General features: G+C 35.1%; 1 protein-coding gene and 1 long non-coding RNA gene across 3 annotated transcripts in view; both read left to right on the top strand.

Moving 5' to 3' along the window:
- The window catches only part of LOC139437364 (uncharacterized), a 203,252-nt gene that overhangs the window by 162,113 nt on the left and 15,276 nt on the right, over positions 1-25,863 (top strand). Inside the window, exon 2 of one of the 2 annotated variants that reach the window (XR_011647121.1) lies at positions 19,045-19,149. The exons of the other annotated variant lie outside the window; for it this stretch is intronic. This is a non-coding gene — a long non-coding RNA (uncharacterized lncRNA). The remainder of the gene's footprint in view (positions 1-19,044; positions 19,150-25,863) is intronic. 2 annotated transcript variants of the gene reach the window in all.
- On the top strand, positions 21,301-22,239 carry LOC101424522 (olfactory receptor 14A2-like). The gene has a single exon (XM_004482747.1). It carries the CDS (start codon positions 21,301-21,303, stop codon positions 22,237-22,239), a length of 939 nt encoding a protein of 312 aa, XP_004482804.1.

The following is a 25,863-nucleotide window of genomic DNA, read 5'->3' as shown; positions in this document are numbered from 1 at the left end:
AGCAGATACAACCCCCAGATATTGGTTCCTTTGAAGGCTAAAGAGACCCATGAGAGTTATGGCCATGGCCGATGGGGTTAACTACCAGGGCAGATGGCCCCTCTTTGGAAATGTTGTTTATGTGTGATGAATCTGGACTCAGATGGGATCTCCCTTCATAAGACTTTCATGCTAATGTGCTGGAGGTGCAGTTAACGTTGGGATTTAAGATATATTTAGGGGATTTGAATCTCTGGACTGACAATGTGATAGCCAGGTCCTGAGCCTCAACAGACTCCAGCACCTACAATCTGATTTATTGGACTTATCACACTCAGCTAAGATGGAGTTGAATAAGGACAATCACCACACCATGGAGCCTAGAGTGATTACAACTGAAAATGGGAGGATTGCATCCAGCATCCATGTGGAATTTGAGCCTCCTCTTGACATAGAGGTACAATGGACACAACCAATCCAATGTCCACATAGAAGAGGTGGTATTGGATTGAGAAAAGTGGACATGGTGGACGATGGGTATGGGGAAAGGCAGGAAGAGATGAGAGGTGGAGGTGTCTTTGGGACATGGAGCTGCCCTGGATGGTGCTTCAGAGGCAATCACCGGACATTGTAAATCCTCACAGGGCCCACTGGATGGAATGGAGGAGAGTATGGGCCATGATGTGGACCATTGACTATGAGGTGCAGAGGTGCCCAAAGATGTACTTACCAAATCAAAAAAAAAAAAAAAAAAAAAAAAAGTGTATAGTCTAAAATGTAAAATGTAATGTAAACAATAATGTAAATAAACATTTAGAAAATTGTTCAGTCAAAAATATAAAACATAATGTAAACCAAAATGGAACCATATTTGGTAGCTATGTTTCAATTCCTGTACATCAACTACAACAAATATTACATGAATATGTAAAAAGATCATTGCTGGGAAATGGGAAAAGGGTTTGAAGTTGGATATATGTGAGTACCCTATATGTATGCGTGAATTTACAGTGATCTAAAAGTTTTTTAAAGACAAAATTAAAAATTAAAAAAAAGGATGTAGACACTGAGGAATGAATGAAAGAAATTGCCTTACCACTCTACATATGGAGCAATACCTATTACAGTGATGAAAGGCAAAATGTCAAAAACAGAATTTTATATTTTTCATTTTTTAATACCCTAATTTATTTTTTACTTTATTTTAGTATTTTGAAATTAGTATGTATTCTATTTCTAATCTTTAAACCTATTGTTACTATTTGACTTCACTAATAATTGAATTTGGCTATATATTAGGCTTCATTTTTGAAGAAGCTTTGGATCACAGAGGGGTTCAACTATGACAGGGGAGGAATACTGATGTGGGGTATTATTGATGGGGACACATGGTTGAGAGAGAGTTCTCCAGTGCATGTATATAGGGTACACAAAAATGTTCAGATATTCATTTGGTATTTTCACAGTAGTTACAAATACAAATGACAACTGAGAGAGTGCTGAGGTCCTAGCCAGGGAAGCTTTATCATGTTCCCCAATAGAACAGCAATAATCTCCCAAGTGCAAGGGCAAAGACAACTGAAGAAGAATGGTCCAATGACAAGCCTTTGATACTGATGACTATGCTTATGAGCCTATGTGACTGAAATTTCAATAAGCCTGAAGAGTGTCTAAGAATTAGCTCCTGAGAGCCTCCGTATTGCTCAAATGTGGTCACACTCTAATCCAAACTCACATGTAAATTCATTACCTTCCACCCAGTGAGGGACATGACTGCCTGGGATAAGCCTCCCTGGTGCAGATGGATTACTACCAATCATTAACTGGTGATGCAACTAAAAAAATGTTGAATAAAAGGGGAATATGGTAAAGACAATGAATTTGTATGGCTAAGAGTCCTCAGAAAAGAGTCAAGAGGCCATCAGATGGGTCAAACTTATGCACACCTCCACAGGATCCCAGATAGAGCAAAAGTAGATACAACCTCAGGTACTGGTGCTCCTGAGAGCTACAGAGATACACAGATTCTACAGTCATGGCAGATGGCTCTGGAGTTCAGTGTCTTGTTAGTCAGCCCTACTTTGGAATTTCTGTTCCCGATTGTGATGGATTTGGACCCAGATATGACCTTTCTACACATGCCTCTTCTGTCACTTTTACTGAACCTGTGGTTGGTGTTGGGGTTGTTGTATACTCAGTAGACTTGAATCTCTGGATTGGCCATGTGCCAGCTGGGCCCTGAGACTCAGCAGAGTTGCAACCCCTACTATCTGGTTCCTTGGACTTACCCAGGTCATCTAATAGGGAGGTGAAGATGTTCAATTACTACACTAGGGAACCAAGAGTGCCTACAACTTCAAGCAGGAGAATCATGTCCATCAACCATGTGGGATTTAAGCTCCTTGTCAATATAGAGGTATAGTGGACATCACCATCCAGGGTCCACAGGATTGAGGACTACAATATAAATTAGTGTGGATTTACCATTATTCTAGTATAGAACTATTGTGACCAGTAATGGAAGAAACTGTAGGATTGATGTGGAGAAGTGGCCACAGTAGGTGCTGAGGGCTGGGAGAGAGAAGAAGAGATGTGATGTGGGGACATTTTCAGGACTTTGGTTTGTCCTAATGATATTGCAGGGACAGACATTGGACATTATATATCCTGCCTTAATCCACTGAAAGTACTGGAGGAGAGTGTAAATTACAATGTAAACTGTTATCCATGTGGTGCAGCAGTGCTCCAAAATGTATTCACCAAATTCAATGAATGTGCCACAGTGATGAAAGAGGTTGTTGATGTAGGAGGAGTGGGGGATGAGGTGTGGGATATATGAGATCCTCTTTTATTTTTAATTTAATTTGTGATCTATGTATCTTCAAAAAACACATTTACAAGTAAATTTTTAAAAATAACTGGATTGTAGATGTGAAGAGGACTATTACTCTGTTATCACTTCAGTTCCATTTGGTCAACTTGTCTGGACTGTATGCCAGTACTGTCTGGACTGTATCATGATGTTTTTATGACAATAGCTAAATAATATGTATTGAAGTCATGAAGTGTGTTTTCCAATTTCCTTCTTTATAAAGATTATTTTTTTGTGATTTGGCACCTGTTACCATTCAAAATAAATTTGATAATTGGTGTTTCCATTTCTGCAAAAAATGCTATTGGTATTTTTACTGGAATAGCAATGAATCTCCAAATAATTTGTTAGAATTTTTATTTTAACCATACTTAATCTTCCAATACAAGCACATTCAACTTATTTTAGTTTTCTTTGGTTTCTTTTAGCAATGTTTTGTAGTTTTATGAATAAAAGTCTTTTATGTCCTTGTTTAGGTGTATTCCCAACACTTAATTTTATTTGCTGTAATAGATGGATTTTATTTTTCTGACTTCCTTCTGAGTTTGCACATCAGTAGTGTATAGAAATGCTATTGATTTTTGTTTATTAATCTTGTATCCTACCACTGATGGACTCATTGATTAGTTATAGTAACTATGTTTTGGATTTTTAGGATTTTCCAGATATAGGACCATATCATCAGTGAACAGTGCAAGTTTTACTTCTTCCTTTCCTTTCTAGAGTTTCTTTTATTTCTTTATCTTGCCTAATTGCTCTAGCAAGAACTTCTAGTAGAATATGGAATAACTGTAACCATGTGTACAGTGGGCATTCTTGTCTTGTTCCTGATCTCAGCAAGAAAGCTTTTAGTCTTTCATCATTAAGTAAATTGCTAGCTGTAGGTTTCCATATATGTACTTTGCCATATTGAGAAAGCTTCCTTCAATTTCTATCTGTTGGAGTATTTTTATCAAGAAAATGTACTGTATTTTGTCAAATGCATTTTCTGCATCAATCAAAAGGATCATGTCATTTTTCTTCCATTTACCAATGTAGTTTATTACAATAATGGATTTTCTTCTGTTTTACCATCCTTGCATGTGTGGAATAAAACACACTTGATTATGGTGAGTAATTCCTTTAACGTTCTTTTTGGATTCTGTTTGCAAGTATTTGGGGGAGGGGGGGCTTTTGCATCTGTATTGATTAGAGATACTGGTCTATAATTTTCTTTTTCTTAGTATCTTTATCTGAATTTGGTATTATGGTGATTGTGGCTTCATAGAATGAGTTTGGAACATTGATTTCTGTTCAAATTTTGGAAAAGCTTGAGCAAGATTGGTATTAAATCTTTAAATGATTGGTAGTAATCACTTGTGAAGTCATCTGGTCTTGGCTTTTCATCTTTGGGAAGCTTTGATGTCTGTTTCAATCTCAGACATTGGTTTGTTTAGTTCTTCCACTTCTTCTAGGGTCATTGTAGGTGATTTGTGTGTTTCTAGAAAATTGTTCTTTTTTACACTATCTAGTGTTCTGGCATATGGTTGTTCTTAGTATTCTCATGATATTTATTATCTCTATGTGGCCAGTGGTAATATCCCCCATCTCATTTTTGCTTTATTAACATTTTCTCTCTTTTTTTCTTTGTCAGTCTAAGAGTTTGTCAATTTTCTCAAAGAGCCCTTTTTTGGGTTTGTTGATTCTATTGTTTTCCCTTTGGTTTCATTTATTTCTTTCCTGATCTTTACTATTTTTCTTTGACTTAGTATGTGAGTTTTTTGCTATTCTTTTTCAAGTTCATCCAGTTATGAAGTTAGATATTCAGTTTATGCTTTTTCTTATTTTAAATGTAAGCATTGAGGCCTATAAATTTTCCTCTCAGCATTGAATTTACTGTATTGCTCAGGTTTCACATGTTATTCTCATTTTCTTTCATTTAAAGATATTTTCCGAATTCTTTTTCAGTTTCATCATTGACCCACTGATTTTTTAAGAATGTGTTCTTTAATATATGTATATTTCTCCATATATATATGAATTTTCCCTTTTCCATCCTTTAATGATTTCCAACTTCATTCTGTTATGTTCAGAGAAAGTGTTTTCTATAATTTCAATCTTTTTATTTATTAAGTCTTGTCTTGCAACTCAACATATGTCTTTCCTGGAGAAGGAATCATGAATACTTGATAAAAATGAATACACTGCTGTTTTGTGGTGCAACGCTTTTTAGATGCCCATTAAGTAACGTTTAATTATAATAATATTCAATCTCTTGTTTCTTTTCTTGTCCTCTGTCCATATATTCTATCTAATACTGGTAGTGATGTATCCCTCTATTATTGCATATACTCTATCCAATGCTGAGAGTGGTGTCTTCCTCTATTATTGTAAGGTCATCAATTTTCCCCCATCATTTTGTCAATGAGTTCCTCCTGTAACTTGAGGCACTCAGCTTAGATATGTAACTATTTATTGTAGTCATTTTTTTCTTGCTGAATTGTCTCTTTGATAAATGTATAATGAAAATATTCATCCCTTATAACAGCTTTGCATTTGAATTTGTTTTGCCCAATGTCAGTATCACTACTCCAGCTCTTTCTTGGTTTTTATTTGTGTGGAATAACGTTTTCCCACCTTTCACTTTTAACTTGGTTGTGTCCTTATGTCTAACATGAATCTTGTGTATCCAGCATATAGATGGCTAATATTTTTTATATCCATTCTATCAGTTTATGTCTTCTGAGTGGGAGGCTCAAACCATTAACTTTCAGTTTCATTACCTTAAAGTAATTACTCACATCATCCATTAGCTTCTGTTTTCATAGCTTACTATTGTCTGTCTTTTTTCTCTTTAATTTACCCATCTTAATAATCTTCAGTTCTACAATCTTCTCCAAAGCTCTCATCTTTGTGTTTTCTTGTCAGGCTGCAGCACTCCCTTTAGTATCTATTGTAATTCAGTTTTTTGTTTTTTGTTTTTTTTGGTAACATATTCAATCAGTTTTTGTTTGCCTGTGAAGACTTCGAATTCACCCTCATGTTTGAGGAATAATTTTTCCAGTTTCAGAATTCTTTGTTGGCAGCTTCTCTCTTTCTGTACCTTAAATATATGATACCCATATCTCCTTACCTCCATGGTTTCTGATGAGAGGTCAGCACTTAATCTTGTCAAAACTCCCTTGTATGTGATGCTTTGCTTTTATATTGCTGCTTTCAGAATCCTGTCTTTATCTCTGATATTTGTCAGTCTGAATAGTAGTCATCTCTGGGTAGGTCTATTTAGATTTATTCTGTTTGGGTTGCATTATCTGTCATGGATATTGATATTTCTGTCTTTTATAGAGGTTGGGGAGTTTTTGTAATGATTTCCTCAGATATTTTTTTCTATCCCTTTTATATTCTCTTCTTCTGGGACACTGATAACAAATATATTTGTGCTTTTTGTATTGTAATTCAATTACCTGAGGTTCTCTTCCACTTTTCCACTCTATTCTTTTTGTTCTCCTGTCTTTTCCAGTTCGAATATTCCATCTTTGAAATAATTTATTCTGTCTTCAAGGAATTCATATCTGCTCTCATGTGCCTCTAATCTCATCCATTGTGTCTTTCATTCCTATAAAATCTGTTACTTTTCTTTACACATTCTCAAATTGTTCTTTATGCCCATGTAGTGTCTTCTTAATACCCTTTTTCTCATTAGATATATTTTCATTCAATTTTTAAAATTCATTTGGGAGAGTTTTATAATTATCAGTGCTTAACTGTCTTAAACCCTGTATCTCTTCTGGATATTTGGTTTGTTCCTTTGGCTTAACAATGTCTTCCTATTTCATAATATGGCTTGTAATCTTTTGCTGATGTCTAGTCATCTGAATTTGTTGGTGAGTTTACTCATCCAATTTCTCTCTCTTGTCGTTTTCCCACCACTGTTCTTCTTTGATATTTGTTTCAGCTCATTCTAAATCTATAAAATTGCCCAGATTTTTGAAACATATATGGTTTAAGTGATCGGGCTCCCATCACCATGTAGGAGGCTCAGGGTTCTATCCCCAGGGTCTCCTGTTAAAAGGCAAACTGGTTCATGCAATGAGCAGGTCTGAGCAGAGAGCTGGCCCATGTGGAGTGCTGGCCCATGCAGGAGTGCTGGTCCACACAGGAGTGCTGGTCCACACAGCAGTGCTGGCCCACATGAAGTGCAGGTGCAGCAAGATGATGCAGTAAAAGAGACACAGAGAAGAGATAATAGTAGACACAGTAGACCAGGGAGCTGAGGAGTCACAAGAGATTGAGTGCTTCTCTTTCACTCTGGAAGGTCCCAGGATTGGTTCCTGGTGCTGCCTAAAGAGAAGACAGCAGACAGAGAAGAACACACAGAGTGTAAACAGTGAGCACTAAACAATGTCAGGAGAGAGAAATAAATACTTTTAAAAATTGCACTGCTAAAGTTATCAAAATCTGTTAAGGACTCCCTAATGGGGCACACATTTTCTCCCAGGAGTTCAGATTAACAAAGTTCTAAAAAAGGCTTTCTCCATGGAAGATCCACAGGCCAGCAGATGGCAATCATTAGCATATCTTTCTACAGAGATGTTTCTTTCAGTCTCTACTTTCCTGTGTTTTGGTCTGGCCAGAGCCAAGATTCAAATTGTTCTCTGCTGAATGAATTCATTAAAGAGTAATCTCCTGAATTTCCCTCCCTTTTCCTTTTTAAAAGTTGTCAGGGAGGAAGACCTCTCTTCCCCTTTCACCTTGCTGCAGTGAGTCAGGGGTTTTACCACAGCTTAAGACCTTGGTGTGGGGATTGGGTCCTTTCCTGAATGTCGTGGGTGTTTGGTAACTCATGTTTGCTGTTTGGGGTTGTATCTCTGTCTCTCACCCTCCTGGGAGTTTTATAGCACAGTCCTAGTCTCCTGACACTTGAAGTACATCCTTCCAACAGATTTTGACATAATTTTCTGTTTTGGTTTTTTTTGTGTGTGAGCCTTGAGCCCTGATTCATTCTGACACCATTACCTGGAGCTCTTCTCCCCAGTGTCTTCCTGATATCCTTTATCTCTTCCTTCATTTCATTGAATTGATTAAGGATACTTTTTGGGCATCCTTTATTAGTTGTTCCACGTCACTGTAAGTCTCCTCCTTTTTCATTTGTTAATTAGACTGTTTCATGAATTTCTGGTCCTTACTGTATCATAATTTTTTGCTGATATCTATTCATCTGTTTATCTTGATGGGTTTGTTCAGTTGCTTAGTCTATCTTTCTAATCTAGGGCTTAATTTTTGTTAATTTTTGTCCTGTGTCAGAAGTCCTCTGTCAGAAGTCCTCTTTATCATTTTGTTCTGCTAATTTTATATCCTTCCCACAATTTCTAGAGGAAGATTTCAGCCTGACATTCCCTAGTCCACAATCTTGTATCTTCCTCAAATTCTTCTTTGTGATCAAACAATGTCTTAATATGCTTATCTATTTAATGTTGCCCTTCATATTCTTAAATTGATTTTGTATTTGTTTGAACATTGTTAATTGTTACAAATGCTGGGTCTCCACTGAAGTTTTAATTTGTTTCTTTGACTGGGTCATAATACCTTGTTTTTTTTTGTTAACAAATCAATTTTATTGATACATATTAATAAAGCATACAATTCATCCAAAGTGTATAATCAATAAAATTTACTATAATCACATAGTTGTGCATTCATCACTTCAATCATTATTAGAGCATTTTCATTATTTCAATAAAATAATAATAACAAAAACCAGAAAAATAATCAAGAAAATTCCTCACCTCTCAATCTCTCTGTTTCCTTTGCTGTACATGGATGCTATTTTTGGCTATCCCTGTGCAACTATTTATTTGTTTATTAGGCAGTTTTATGTGAATATACCCTGTTTTTTTAGAATAGATTGTAATTTTTTTTTGCTGGTCTCTAGGCATTTGAACATCTTGATGAGCTTACTCTGATAATCACTTTCTCTCCCTTGTCTATTGTATATTTGTTGATTGACTTTGTGAGAAGCTCTTCTTTGACACTTGTTTCAACTTAATCTATGACTTTAAAGAAGCCCATGTCTAAATGATTAGATTTTTTCAGTTCTTTTTCATCTGATTTTTACTCTGGATATGCAGCACATTTTTTTTTTAAGATTTACTTTTTGTGTCATTGTTTCACCTCCAGGAGAAATCTCCCTTTCCTCTGTTTATTCTCCAGGAATCTTGATCTTTTCTGTATAATTTTGTTTTGCTTCTATAGCTTTTCTACACTTTTTTCATAGTCTCCATCTGCCATTGTTGAGGGGTAATGGCCATGAGAATGATCACACTGGAGAGGGCCTTCCCCAGTCCATATTTTCCAGCCAAAATTGTGTCAGAAATCTAGGAATGGGGTGCATAAATGTTCCAAAGTTCCCTTGGCAGGGGATCAGAAAGGAAATCAAAACCTTCCCAATGGCTATCTGATGCTGTACAGCAGAATGACCCTTTCAAAAAACTCTTCCCTTCCATCTTACAGAGGTGTTGCATATTTAAATCGCCACTGCCTCTACATGTTTGGAGTACTGTTGAAATAGTGGCTATCACTGATTTTGTCCAGAGCATATTGAAATAGTGACTAAGCATGGAGACCCAGTGATTTGAGTCCCCTTACTAAAAGCCAATGTCAGTGCTTTTCTGTACCTCTCCTGTTCTCATAGTACTAGGTTAAAGGAACATGATCTCAAGGTTCAATGTAAGACCAAGAGACAAGCACACGGTATGAGTAAGCTCCAAAATCCTTTTGTATCAAATGTCATGTGGTGTTTAAGTTTAAGGTGGACCCCTTTATCTATTTCCCCTCCATTGTTTGTGCTTTAGGTGTAAGGTTTAAGAAACGAACACCAGCACAAGGATATTTAAGATGCTTCCCTACATTTTCTTCTAGGATTTTATGATTTTAACTTTTATATTGAGATCCTTGATCCTTTTTGAGTTAACTTTTGTATAAGGTGTGAGCTGGGGTTCTTCTTTCATTCTTTTAGCTGTGATATCCAGTTCTCCCAGAACCATTTGTTAAATAGACTGCTCTGACTCAGCTGGGTGGGTTTGATAATTTGGTAAAAATTACTTGACTGTGATTGTGATGGTTTATTTCTGAGTTCTCAATTCTGTATTGGTCAATATGTCTATCTTAATGTCAACACCATGCTCTTTTTGCCACAGTAGCAAATTAATATGCTTTAAAGTCAAGAATTGAGGGTCTTCCAAATTTGTTCTTTTTTTAAATTCATTTTTGGCTATTCAAGGTCCCACATGTTTTCAAATAATTTGATAATAGACTTTTCTATTTCTGTGAAAATGGCTTTTGGAATTATGTTGTATTGCTTTGAACCTGTAGGATTGTCATCTTAAAATATTTAGTCTTCCAATCCATGAATACAGAATGTCCTTCCATTTATTTAGGTTTTCTTTGGTTTCTTTTAGTCATGCTTTTTAGTTTTCTAAATATAGGTCTTTTGTGTCTTTGGTTAAATTTACTTCTAAATATTTGGTTATTTAGTCACCATGGTAAATAGATATTTTTCAGACTTCCTCCTCAGATTCCTTTTTGTTAGGATGTAGATATACTACTGATTATTACATGTTAATCTTTATCTGTCACTTTGTTGTACTCATCTATTTGTTCTAGTAGCTTTGTTGTTGGTGTTTTAGGAATTTCTAGGTATAGGATCATGAGGAATGAAGAAGTAAAGTTTTACTACTTCTTTTCCTTTTTGAATGCCATTTATTTCTGTTTCTTGCCTTATGGCTCTAGATAGAATGTCTAGCACAATGTTGAATAACTGTGGTGACAGAGGGCAACTTTGTATTGTTCCTGATCTCAGCAGAAAAGTTTTCAGTTTTTTACCATGAGTACAATGTTTGTTGTGTCTTTTTTTTCATATACCCACATTACCATGTTGAGAAAGTTTCTTTCTATTCTTCCTTTTGAAGTGTTTTTTTTTTTTTATCAAAATAGGATGCTGCATTTTGTCAAATGCATTTTCTGCATCAATTGACATGATCAGGTGATTTTCCTTCTTTGATTTATTAATGCAATGTAGGGAAATATATTCAAGATCTTGTGGCTGTATTAGTCAGCCAAAGGGTTGCTGATCCAAAATACCAAAAATCTGTTGACTTTGATAAAGGGAATTTGTTTGGAGTAGAAGCTTACAGCTACCACCTATAAAATCAAGTTACTTTCCTCACTAAAGTCTGTTGCCACATGTTGGAGCAAGATGGTTGCTGATGTCTGCAAGGGTCAACTTTCTTCTTCCTCAGAAGAACAGATCAGTTTACAAACATAATCCAATATTTATTTTTGGAATTCATAAATAATGCCAAACTGCTACAGTCATTTCTCCAATTTTACATACAGAGCATGATCAAAAAATTAAAATATATATAAAAAGGATCTCTTCAAAATTGAGTAGTTTTGATTTTTTAAATTCTTTTTCTTGTTGCCATACTCTTTTAGTTTCTGTTTATCTGTGAATATTTTGAACTCTCCATCATTTTTGAATGCTAGCCTTGTTGGATAGAGTATTTTTGTTTGGAAATTCTTTTCTTTTAGTACCTCGACTATGTCATACCACTGCCTTCTTGCCTCCATGGTTTCAGATGATAAATCAGCCCTTAATCTTATGGAGCATCCCTTGTATGTGACGGTGCTCTTTTCTCTTGCTGCTTTTAGTATTTTCTGTCTGTATTGCAAATTGGATAATTTGACAAGTATATGTCTTGTGGTAGGCCTGTTGGGATTTATGCTGTCTGGGGTGCATAGTGCTTCCTAAACATGTTCATGCATCTCCCTCAAAAGTTTTGGGAAGTTTTCAGCCACTATTTCCTCCAACACCCTTTCTGTCCCCTTTCCCTTCTCTTCTTCTGGGATGCCTATCATGCATATTTTGCACGTGTGTTTTGCATTTTCATTCAAGTTCCTAGGTCCCTGCTGGATTTTTTCTTTTTATCTATCAGTTTTACTATCTGTTTGATTTCAGATGCACTGCCTTCCACATCACTATTTTTTAACTCTGTCTCTTCAAATCTGCTGTTATTTGCTGAGAGCGTTTTTTTTTTTTTTTTGGATTGTGCCATTGATTCCCATCATATCTGTTATCCTTTTATGCATGACTATAATATATTCAGTATACTCTCCAAGTGTTTCTTAATATGCTCAATCTCTTCCTTCACTTCATTGAATTGTTCCATGAAACATGTTTTGAGAGGTTTAATTATTTGTTCAGTATCCACTTCTTTTCCTGGTTTTTAGCTTGTTCATTGGATTGACCCATATTTTCCTGGTTATTGGTATGGTATATAATATTTTGCTGCTGTTTCATCATCATTTTATTTTGTTGGGTTTATCAGTTGATTAGCTTCTTCCTCTCAGGGTTTAATCAGTTGTTGTTTTTGTGTGCATATTAAGTCTTTTCTTTGTCTCTTTGTTCTTCTTTTTCTATTTGCTTGTTGTTGGCTAAGTTCCCTTGCCACTGTTTCCAAGTTCTGTGTTAGAAAACCACAGTTCTACCTGGAGCAAGCACTAATTCTGTTGTAGTCTCTCCAGATCAATGTCCAGACCTGTCTTCTAGATCACTATTCTTTCCTCTGCCTCTTCACATCTGTTATTATTTGCTGGAGTGTATTTTTAATTTTCTGGATTGTGCCACTCATCACCATTATATCCATTTCCTTTTTGTGTATGTTTAAAATTTCTTCTGTATGCTCTCCAAGTTTTTTTTTTTTTAATATCCTTATTCTTTTCTTTCACTTCACTAAGTTGGCCAATGATATCTGTTTGGAGAAGTTTGAGTTGATGTTCAATGTTCTCATCTTCCTCATGGCTTTTAGTTTGTTCATGGGATTGGGCCATGTCCTCCTGATTATTGGGATGTTTTGTAATTTTGTGTTCCTGTCTGGTCATCATTTTATCTTGATGGGTTTGTTCATTTGATTTTTTTCTCCGTCTATCTCAGGGATTACTTAGGTGCTGTTTGTGTGTGTGTGTTAAGTCTTCTTATGTCACTTTGTTCTTCTTATTCTATTTGCTTTTTCTTGTCTAAGTTTCCTTGAAGGAAAAAGATTAGTGACAAAGAAAGCAAAAAAGGTTAGAAAAGAAAAAGTATAATAGTAGTACTGATAGTAATTGTTAGCAGAAGAACCTTGTAAGACCTAGGAGAATGAATATTAAACTCAGGTAAGCTTTGTAGAGTTATAACAATAAAAAGTGGAGTAACTACAATGAGATGGGTAACTGAATATGGAGAAGAATATAGTATGAATTAAAAGGCCAATGCCATCAGAGAAAAAAAAGGACAACAACATAAAAAGTGAATAAAAGATTGAAAATAGAATAGATGTGTTACAAATAAAAATTCAGAAAATTGGGGGTGAAACAAAGAGAGGAGGAATGTAAGAGCAACAACAGAAGATAGAATATAGAAAGATCTAAAGGAAAGGGGATAGCAATGGTAGTCAAATTTAATACAGAAAAGAGAAAATCAATGATGATGAAACACAACAAACAAAAAACACTGTCTGCAGCTACTAATAGAGCACTGAAGGACTTTTAAGGAAAGGTTTAGCCCCATGATCACCTCCTTCCTTTACTTTAGTTACTCCTCAGAGCAACACTTTTTAAAATGAAAAGCGAATTTTAGGCAAATTTGGCACACAGTGAAATGAATACTTTGTAAGTCTCTGAATCTGTCGCTTTGATAAATTCATACAGCCACTTCATCATCACCAAACTCAACACTCAAAATACAGTTCATTTCTAACCACTCCAAAAAGGGCTCTCATGCCTCCTTCTTGGCATAATATGTGGGAAGGCAAAATTAATTCACTGCAGTGAGGATTAAAATGACCATTAATTGGGGAAGCAGATTTGGCCCAATGGATAGCGTGTCTCCCAACCACATGGGAGGTCCGCGGTTCAAACCCCAGGTCTCCTTGACCCATGTGGAGTTGGCCCATGTGCAGTGCTGATGCATGCAAGGAGTGCCGTGCCACGCAGGGGTGTCCGCTGCATAGGGGAGCTCCACCACAAGGAGTGCTCCCTGTAGGGAGAGCCACCTAGCACAGAAGAAAGTGCAGCCTGCCCAAGAATGGTGCTGCACACATGGAGAGCTGACACAGCAAGATGACACAACAAAAAGAAACACAGATTCCTGGTGCTGCTGATAAGGATAGAAGCAGTCACAGAAGAACACACAGTGAATGGACACAGAAAGCAGACAACTAGGGGGGAAGAGGAGAGAAATAAATAAATAAATCTTTTTAAAAAGACCATTAATTAGAGTGATTGTTGTGGAAATTTACTATTCTTCTAATTAATTGAAATAATTATACCCAAGTTATATTTTCTTTTATTAAATTTACTCTAAATTATTTTTTTCTTTTTCAATGCAATTGTGAATGGGACTGTTTTCTTAATTTTAGTTTAGAGTGTTCATTGTATTTGAAATTTGCATGTTGATCCTTTCTCCTGCCTCCTGATTGAACTCCTTTGTTAGTTCTGGTAGGTTTTTAGTGGCATCTTTAGTATTTTCTATATACAAAGCAACATTGCCTGAAAATGAAGATAGCTCTATTTCTGCTTTTGCAGCTTGTGAAAAAAGAAAGGTAATGCATAACTTATAAAGGATACCCAATACAATTAAGTGTTGATTTCTCATCAGAAATTATGGATGCAAGAAGATAGTGGTATGACACATTTAATGTACTGCAAGAGAAACTTACAGCCTGTCATAATATTGGCCTGGAGGGTATCAGGAATGAAAGACAAAGAGAAGACTGGGATCAGGGGGTCTAAGAGCACAAACTCATTAGACAACTTTATTGTTTACAAGGGGCTCTCTATGTACCCCAGTCTACATGAGAACATGAGAACAAGCAGCAACATGCAGTTAGCTAGTACCATTACTCACGATCTAAGGAATTCAAAAAATCTTATCTCAAGGTGCAAAGTCTAAGTGTTCCATTTACTATAAAATATATGTGCTCATTTTTATCTCTGCCTGTGGCATCATCCTGATAGCCATCAAGAATTCAACCATTGCATTTCTTAAGTCACAAGCATAGCCATGGAGACAGCACATCTCTCCTTGCAAGGCCACTGTGCTCAGTTTCCAACAATAGCCAAGAATCTCATACCTGGGAAGACTGTCTTTTGAAAGTGAGGGTAAGTTTAGATATTTACAAATAAACAGAAACTGAATGAGTTTATAACAAAGTGCCCAGCGTTGTTTAAAACGCTACAAGGTATTCAATAGTTTGAAAAGAAAACACAGAAAAAAGAGGCTTGGAAGAGAGTATAGAAATGAAGATTTTATCAATAAAAGTAACTAAAAGTCTCAAAAGGGTGGTGAAAATAAAATATGAAAATTAAAACCCAAATGTCAAAATGGGCAAACTAAGAACTACCTTTACAACTAAAACATTTAATATTAATGGATTATTCACCCCAATCTAAAGACACAGATTGGTGGGATGGATAAGAAAATATGAGCCATCTCTATGCTGTCTGCACGAGACTTACCTTAGACACAAAGACAAAAATAGATTTAAAGTGAAAGACAGATAAAAGGTATTTCATACATTCAGAAACAACAAAAACAAAAAGCTGCAGTAGCTATATTTATATCACATTGAAATAGACTTAAAGTGCTGGTACACAATCTGAGGAGGAAGTCAGTGAAAAATTTTTATTTTCCAATACTGACTAAAAGAATCAAATATTTAGGAATAAATTTTACCAAGGATGTAAAGCACTTCTCTTCTTAAAACTACAATGCATTTTTAAAAGAAATTTTAAAAGACCAAAATAATTGGAAGATTATTCCATGCTCACTGACTTGGAGACTAAATAGCATTTAGCTGTCAATAATATCCAAATGGATATACAGATTCAAAGCAAACCTTATAAAATTTTGATCAACATTTTTAAAGTGGAAAACACAATTATCAACTTTATTTAAAAGAAGAGAGTCCTGAGTTGCCTGAAACATCTTAAAAAGGAAAAGCAAAATTGAAGGATCCCTATTTCTGAACTTTAAATCCTATTAGTTACCTACATTGGTAAAAACAGCATGGTACAGGAATAAAGATAGACACAGGGGCCAATATAGCCAACATGGTGGTCAGAAATAAATCCTTACTTGTATGGTTCACTGATTTTTGACAAGCCTGTCAAACCCACCCATTTCAGGCAGAACAGTCCATTCCACAAATGGATATCCATAGCCAAAAGAAAGAAAGGACCCTTATCTCACTCCTCATACAAAAATTAACTCAAAATGGATCAAAGATCTAAATTTGAAAGCAAAAAACATAAAGCTTCTAGAAGAAAATGTAGAGAAATATCATCAAGACCTGTTAGTATGTGATGGATTCTTAAGGGAGCTAGGAGGGCAGAGAAGAACTACTGATGCTGAATGTATGTAGAACTTTTAATTAACTTTGCTTTAAAGGTATGGAAATGTATAGTGATGATGGCAACATGTTATTGTGAGTAACAGCTGGTTTATAAATGGGAATTTGGTTGGAAAGAGAGTGTAAATGTCAATTGAGAGAAAGCTGGAGAAAAATACAGAGACTGAATAACGTAGTGAACCCAGAGAGGACTGAGAATTGTGTTTGATAGTACGTATGCAAGAGTGTTCTGTGAGTTTAAACAGATGTACGTCACTATTGCAAGGTTGCAGGAATGTGGACAAGCATAGAAAAAAAAATACAACTGTAGTGACCTTTGGACTATGGTTAATGATAATTCTGCAATATTTAGCCATCTATGCCAAAGCTATACTGTATTGACAGTGGTAGATTATGGAAAAATGTGTCAATTTTATGCTATGGACCATGGTCAGTGGTAATAATCTGATGGTTTTATCCCATAATCTGTAACAAATATTCTACCATGGTGTGGTGTATTGATGAAGGGGTATTGTATGGGCATTCTACACATGTTCATGATAGTTTTGTATGTTCACAACTTCTGTTTTAAAAATACATTAAAATATAATAGGATGGTTTGGAGGAGAATATACCAAAAGCAACATGTGGACTATAGATACTATATGATTTTGATGATTTTCTTTCATAATTTTTAAGAAATGTCTCACAACAATGCAAGATGTTGATGGTGGGTTGATATATGGGATATATGGGTTGATGTAGGAAGTTATGCAGGTTTGTTTTGTAAGTTCACAATTTTTACTATATACTTATTGTATATGTATGCTCAATTATGAATGATATAAAAACAGGGTGGGTTGGGGAAAATATACTAAATATAAGGTATTTTCATTAGTATAATATTTTGAGGATGCTCTTTCACCATTTGTTAAAAATATTTCACAGCAATGCAAGGTATTGGTGGTGGGGTGAAGTATTAGACCACTGTGTATTATGCATGTTTGCTATGTAAGTTCACAGCTTTCATTATACATTTATTATTTCTGTATGTTTGTGTATGAGTGATATAGTTTGATAATTTATTTAATTAAAAAAAGAATGCATTGTCTGGGAAAGGTGTAATAACAAAGTTAAATGATTCCACTCTCTTTGCAGAGGTGACTCTTTCCTTTTGTGGTTTCAGAGTTAGGGAAGCATCAAGGGGATCTCCTCAACTGTGGTGGGGAAATCACACCTAAGTATCAGATGACCTATAATCCACTTAGATTTCTCAAGAGGTACCTTCTCAAAGTACAAACTTGAAGATAGTCCTTTTTTCTAGTTTATTTTTTGTCTTTTCTCTTTTCTTATTATAGGGAGTGTTGGATTTGGGAGGGACCAGTGGTAGGTTGAATTATGTACCTCCCCCAAAACATATGTTCTTTATCCTTGTGGGTTTGAATCTATTGTAAATAGAATATTTTAAAGATGTTATTTTGTGGAGTGGATGTAGTTCAGTGGTTGAACACCTGCTTTCCATGTATGAGAGGTCTCAGTTTCAATTCCCAGTACTCCAAAAAATGGAGTTATTTTTAGTTACGGTGTGGTGAACAGAACCAGGATGGGTCTTAATTCAGATTACTAGAGACTTTATGAAGCCACAAGGAGGAGAAAGACATCAGAAGTCAGGGGGAACCAGAAGTCCAGGGATAAAGGAAAGTTCATGACATGATGGGAAAGCCAAGGAGCCTCAAAGATTGAAGAAGCCAACATCAGAACACAGAACCAATCCTGGGAGAAATGAAGACTTATTTGTCTCTGAAACTGTGGGACAACTTATCTCCCTTGTTTAAGCCAAAAAGATAAAGCTTGTTGAATTCTTTACACACCAATTCATACCATTAGTTCTCTGTGGATGAGAGATCAAGTTTTATTAGTTAAAATATTTTCTTAGAAGTATATAGTAGACAAATCGAATTTTGATATTATAACACCTGTAACCAAAATTATTGTAGAAAAAAATCTAAGAAAAAGTATTTAAATAGTGTAGATGAAAGCAAAACAGTTCCAAATTCTGACTTCAAAAATGATTTCAGTTTCATGCAGCTTTATGCATGGTTTCTCAAAGCACGATATGACTATGAATCACTAATATATTGAGTAAATGTACATCTTTGCACTGCCCCTGTTATGAACTGAGTCATAAACATTAAGAATATTTGAGCATAATCTTCATTTTTAGGAAAATGCTCAAGTAATTACTGCCATATTAAACATTGTTATCCATTAACTTGTGGTTCTCAACTCTCTGAAAAGTGGCATTAAGGAATATTTAAGTACTCACTACTTTGGTAAAAGTCTGAGTCAACACTTCCATGGAGAATTACAGAACATTTTCTGGGCCTAAGCATTTCTGCCAATTGAAAACATCAGCAACTAAAATACTAATGATCTTAAGAGATAACTAGTTAATGAGGGTTTTCAGAACACTTTTAAGACCTAACGTGTTTGGGGAATCCCAAGGCATTAGATAAGTGCTTTAAAAGTAATTTGCTGTATTCATTTTGACAATATAACTTTCCAATTAGCATTCAAATTGAAATAAAATGAAAGCTAAAACTTATTCCCAAGTCACTTTAATATGCTTCAGTCAATAAAAAGGATCTGTCTCTGCTTATCAGAAAATATTGTGTCCTTCAATAGAAACCTTGAAACACAACTCTGTTTTAATGTCAGAGAAATTACAAGAAAGCTAGATGTTCTGTTTTATTTTCATGCCATGTCTCCTACAACTCTTCCTTGTAGGAGAAAAATTCCTACCCTCCTGTGGAATTGCTGCAATTATCTCCTTATGTATATCCAGTAAGTAATCCTTTGTAGAGGTGTTTGAAGAATGGAAGCTATTTTAAGGTATGAATTTCAAATTTCTCTTGCTAAAAGCTTAAAGTACTATCTGTTTCTAAACGATGAAAAAATCATGTAGATATCAAAGAAATTTAGGGCAGACACCTAAAACAAGAAGAGTTAACCAGCAATATCCCCACCCCTCTTTCTTCTTCAGGAACTTTGTGTATTTATCCAAATTGACGATTTGCATAAGGCAGACAAATAGGTTCAGATACTTCTCTCCACAGTACATGTTACAATTTCAACATTTACTGCTTTCTTTCCTATTATCCAAGTATCTATTGCCTTCACGTATATTTTCTTAGCTGTAAATGTTCATGTGTTTCCTATAGCATTCTTTCCTCAGTTCTTTGCACTGCAGGCACTTTTTCCCTCTCTTTAAATTTAGATTATATAAGTGTTACATAAAAAATATAGGGGATCCCCATATATCCCACTCCTTGTCCTCCTGCATTTTCACACATTAACAACATCCTTCATTAGTGTGGTACATTTATTACAATTGTTGAATACCTATTAATGCATACTTACTGTGGGGTATAATTTACACTATAATTTATATGCTATCATACACAATTTTGAAGATTATGACAAAATATATAATGGCCTACATCCACCATTGCAATGCAATGCAGGACAATTCCAACATCCCAAAAATGTACCCATATTACACCTATTCTTCCCTTTCCCTCCTCAGTACCTCTGTGGCCACTGCCTTTATATCAATGATAAAGTTCTTCTATCATTAGAATAATAAGTCTATAATATAATAATAATCTACTTTATTGTTCATTCCCTGATCTTGAGGGTTTTGTCATGGTGATGCCCAATCTGTTTCTAATTGAAAGGGCTTAGATCACATGGCTCAGATGGATGGAACTATTTTGCTTCCAGTTGCAGACACTCTGTTTATTGGGATGGGTGCTGTCTTCACCTCCTTGTTAGTTGTCTGGATGAGTCTTTTCTCTTCATATATATTTAAAACTTTAGGTCATTCCAAAATTGGTCCTTCCCAACCCAGTCTCAAACAACCACCCAGTTACTTTCTAAAATAACACTTCCAGTTATTATCTTACTAGTAACAGTTACTACCCAAGGTTTACTTGTTTGTTGTCTTATTTATTTTTCATTTTCTACCTCACATTGAATGACTTCTCCCAGAAAATAACCTTTATTGCACTTTATTGTTTTCCTCCACAAGCAAACTCATTGTATGATACATATGTGAGAACTCATCATCTTTTTAATGCATGAATAAAATAGTATTTCTGTATCAGTAACTAAAAATCTAGGAATATTATAAACAATTAAAAAATATATTTGATAATATCAAATAATGTACTACAGAAAACATGACAAGATTATGAAAAATAATTCAGGTAGGATTAGGAAGATGTTTTGTCACTTTGACCTCTCAAGTATCCATTATAAACAAATTCAAGTACTAGGCAGTCCAAATGTTAACGTGGCTCTAATATTTATGAGTGCATTCAATGGGCATGAAATTTTTATAGATGATTGAATAATTTCCTTCTCATACTAAAAGTGATGTTCAAGACATTTGAATTGTATGACCTCATGATAATATAAATATTGTGCAAAGAATCTTCCTTTTCTTCTCTTGGCTTTATCCATAAGGACAGATTAATTTATCTATACTCCTATGTAAGATTATTCAATATAATTGTGAGTTCATAATGATAAAGGCATATGATGATTGATTTTTTTTCATGTGTTAAGTGTTAGGGATAATAACATGCTTTAAAGACATATAATTTTGGATTCTTTTTCCAAAATAAAAAGGATTTGTCATTATGGCTGTCCTAATGGAAATGTCCCTGTGATTAGAGAAATCTGTCTCCTCTAGTCAAGTTATATCCATCCCCAAGCATACTGAGGTTCAGACTACAGTATCAGGTAAAACTCTTGTAAATTTTAAAATATTTCATGCCTTATGAAATCCCTTTACCTCAAAAATGAATATGGAATTTTATGGATAATGCTGCATAGGTACTTAAGTTAGAGAGGCAATTACATAGCTGTGTTGTAGTTTAATGCTTCCCTTTGTCAATTGAGTCTTGTCAAATGGTGTAGATTAATTTTTCTATTTTCATATATCCTTGCCTTGCCAGGAAGTAAAGAGAACCTACTACCATGGTCAATGTCACCTTTGTGACAGAATTCCTGCTGGAAGGTTTTTCTGATGTTCCAGAACTACAGATTTTACATGGTGTGCTCTTCCTAGTGATTTACCTGGCAGCTGTAATGAGTAACCTCCTTATTATCACTCTTGTTATCCTTGATCTGCAACTCCATACACCCATGTACTTCTTCCTGAAGAACTTGTCTTCCTTTGATGTCTTCTTTGTGTCAGTCCCAATTCCAAAGTTCATTGTCAACAACTTAACTCACAACTATTCCATTTCATTTTTAGGGTGTGCCTTCCAGCTATTTTTAATGACTTCTTTCTCAGCAGGTGAGGCATTTGTCCTTACAGCCATGTCCTATGACCGCTACATTGCCATCTGCTATCCTTTGCACTATGGGGTCATAATGAATGCTGGCACTTGTGTCCTGATGACAAGTGCTTCTGGGGTCATTGGAGGATTATTGGGAGCTTTGTTCACAGCTGGTGCATTTTCAAAGCCCTTCTGTGGCTTCAATGAGATTCCACAGTTTTTCTGTGATATTCCCTCATTGTTAAGGATTTCCTGCTCTGAATCATTAGTGGTAGTTTATGCAAGTATTGGGATTAGTATGTGTTTAGGTGTGTCTTGCTTCACCTGTATTGTGATCTCTTATGTTTATATCTTATCTAATGTGCTAAAGATTCCTACCACAAAAGGTCAGTCAAAAGCTTTATCCACATGCCTTCCTCACATCACAGTCTTTACTGTTTTTATCATAACTGCTGCTTTTGTTTATCTCAAGCCACCTTCAAATACACCATCAGTTATTGAAAAGCTGCTTTCTGTCCTCTACACCATGTTACCTCCAATCCTCAATCCTGCCATCTACAGCTTGAGGAACAAGGACATGAAAAAGGCTCTGATGAAGTTGCTGTCTAAAATGCACACTCTAAATGCTGTCTAAAATGCATTTAACACTTTGAAGATACTACTTGTGATATAGTGCCTTAAAGACAAATAATTTTCCCATAAATTATCTTATTTTGAACTTTGGAAAGAGCTAAGAAAATAAAGCAATAGCCCTATTTTTGTTTTGTCATGAAGAAATGAGCACTCATGAGCTAAAGAGACTACTCCAAATTTCAAGCCATAGTATTATATGAAGTTAATATAGATATATCATGATCCTCATTTGTGCTGTTATATGCAAAAGCATCTCTTCATCTGTGGCCTCTGTTACATCCCCTTTGAAAAAAGTGGTTCTGGTTTCCATGATGTTTTCATTTTTGATATTTTAATAACTCATTCTATTTCACTTATAGATCATGAGTGAATGATTATTTCCAAATGAAAATGTGATTGAGTTGTTTTGATATGAATAACACAATGAAAAGGATTTATGCTCAAAATATGAAATTCATACATGAATTCTCTGACAGTTTTGACTGTCTATTGATGAGGTATTGAAAAGAGAAGGCAAAAATATTGCAGTAGGCTAAGGGTCACTATAAAGTGGTGCCAAGATCCATTTAAAAAAAAACTTAGGAGAAAAACCTATACCAAAGTCATAATCATGAAGGAAGATGCATCTGAGACAATTTCCCAAAGATGAATAGTGCTCAATCATATAAATAATCTTTCCAAAAAGACAGCAGGCAAGGTGGCAAAGTATAAGAACTGTATGTCTGTGTGTCTTCATGCCTGGAAGTCAGAAAAGACTTTATCTCTCCTTGTAAGAAGATAACTTCATTTTGTTGTCTTATTATATGAGCTTGAAAAGAAATTATAAAATGTATTGACATTATAGCAGAAGTTGTGAAATCGTAATGGAATTTTGTCTTTGATTGATTCACTTACAATTAAAGGGTGAAAGTTTCTTCTTTATCTTCTAGGTAAACTACCTAGAGATTCTGTGTCTTAATGGAATATTTTCTGTGCTTTATATTCACTTTATTGTGGTCTTAATTATATAAGGAGGAAAAAAAAACTCCTAAGGTTTTTGTTGTGTTTATTTTTATATAGTAGACAATTTATGATTAAAAATCATGCAGAAATTAGAGACAGTTCCTTTACAACACCTCACCATGTACCAAGTTTCACCTACAATAATATCTTGCATTGTATGTTGCATTAGTTACAATTGATAAAGCAATACATTATTATTATTATTACCTAACTCCATTGCTTAAATTGGGGTTCAATCCTTGTGTTATACATTTACATGGGTTTTGACAAATATATAATGTAATGAATTGATCATTAAAGTATCCTACAAAATTACTGTCCTAAAAATGGCATGATCTCCACAAAATTGTCCTTCTTTCAGTAACACTGGATTCCTGGAAACCATTGATTTTTTAACTATCTCCATAGTTTTGTCATTTCCAGAATGTCACATATTTGGAATCAAACAATATGTGCCTTTTTCACATAGCTCTAGGTTTGTTTGTTTGTTTTGCAGTAATTACTCAATGCTTTTTATTTCTTAAAAATGGTTGTACTACAGAAAAACAGACAAACAAACAAGGAAATTCCTCACCTCACAGTTTTTCTATGCTTCCACCATTGTACATGGCTTCTATTTCTAGCTATTCTATCCAAAGTGCATAATCAATGGCTTTTTGTATAATCACAATGCTGTACATTAATCATCTCAAAAATTTTAGAAAATTTCATTACTCCGTAAAAACTCTACACCCCTTAGCATTCCTTCCTCAGACCTACCTTACCACCAATATATTTTTTTCTTTATAAATTAATTGAAATTTACATTTGGAGAAATGGGAGAAATTATTTGGCAATCACATATCTGATAAGAGGATAATATTCATGATATATAAAGAGATCATACAACTCAACAACTTTAAAAATTTTCAAGGTACATGAAAAGACAACTGTCCAAAGAAGAAATACAAATGGTAAGTAAACACATAAAAAATGTTCAACATCACCAGAGATTAGGAAAATGCAAATCAAAACTACAGTGAGCTATCATTTCACACCTATTAGACTGACCACTATTAAAGAGTCAGATAGGAACATTTATTCAATTTTGGTGAGAATGTAGAATGTTCAGCCACTGTGGAGCACTGTGTTTGGCAGTTCCTGAGGAAGTGGAATATAGTCCTGCCATGTGACCCAGCAATACTATTGCTATGTATAAATCTAGAAGAACTGACAGCAGTGATACAAATAAATATCTGCACACTGATGTTCATAGCAGAATTATTCATGACAGCAAAAGTTGGAGACAATCTAGGTGTCTATCAACTGATGAATGGATGAACAAATTACGGAGTATATACACAACAGAATATTATGCACTGGTAAGAAGAAATGAAGTCATGAAAATTATGGTAATATTGACAAACCCAGAGGCCATTATGTTGAGTCAAACAAACCAGACACAAAGAACAAATACTGTATGATCACCATATTATGAAATAACTACATCATGTGAAATATAAATATATTATGTGAAATATGAATATGGGTAGAATTGTATATATAAGACCAGTTTTCCTTGAAATCGAACAAATGTAAATTAATATTACAAAGTGTTAATAGCATAGGAGTTTTTGAAGGGGTAAAATGGCAGCCTACTCAATGGAGGGAAATATTTGGAAATTTTAACTCCAACAAGGATCTAATAACCATGATATATAAAGAGATCTTATTGAAGCCCTTTCAATTAAAGGTGGAGTGGGCATTACCATCCCAGAATCCTCAGGATTGGGGAATAAAAATCAACTAGAGTGGACTTACTGGTATTCTTCTATAGACTTATTATAATTCCACTAATGGAAGAAATTATATAATTGATGTGTATACAGTGGCCAGTAGAGGTGCTGAAGTCAGGGAGAGGGAAAAAGAGGTGTAATATGGGGCATTTGGGGACTTGGTATTGTCCTGGATGACATTGCAATGACAGATACAGGCCATTATTTATCTTGCCATAAACTACAGAATCGAGTAGGAGAGAGTGTAAACTACAATGCAAACTATAATCCATGCTTAGTAGCAATGCTCCAAAATGTGTTCATCAATTTTAATGAATGTATCACACTAGTGAAAAAGTTGTTAAATGTGGGGAAAAGTGGGAGGTGTGGGGAGTGGGACACACAGATAAAAGACATGGCAGAGGACAGAGCTGAGGTTCTTTGATGTTGGGGTTTTTGATGTTGGAGTTTGATGCTGAAGTCTTAAACTGGAACCCCATAAAGTAAGCACACAGAGAAAAGAGAAGCAATCCTCAGGGAGAGAGGACCTGAGCCAGGAGAAGAACACAGAGGAATAGAGATGGCTCCTTAGACATGGCAGAAACCTCAGGGAGACAGAGCCATTCACCTGAGAGTCTACAGCTGACCTTGTGGAGAAAGCAGATCAGCTGAACCCAGAAGAACCCAGGAAGCCTGAACCCTCACATACATCAGCAGCCATCTTGCTTCAACACATGGAAACAGACTTTGGTGAGGGAATTAACTTATGTTTTATGGCCTGGTAATGATAAGCTCCTACCCCCAAAAAATACCCTTTATAAAAACCAGCCAATTTCTGGTATTTTGCATCAACACCCTTTTGGCTGACT

This window comes from Dasypus novemcinctus, chromosome 22, assembly GCF_030445035.2.
Source record: "Dasypus novemcinctus isolate mDasNov1 chromosome 22, mDasNov1.1.hap2, whole genome shotgun sequence".
Taxonomy (NCBI): Eukaryota; Metazoa; Chordata; class Mammalia; order Cingulata; family Dasypodidae; genus Dasypus; species Dasypus novemcinctus.
This window is presented reverse-complemented; position numbering and strand designations above follow the sequence as displayed.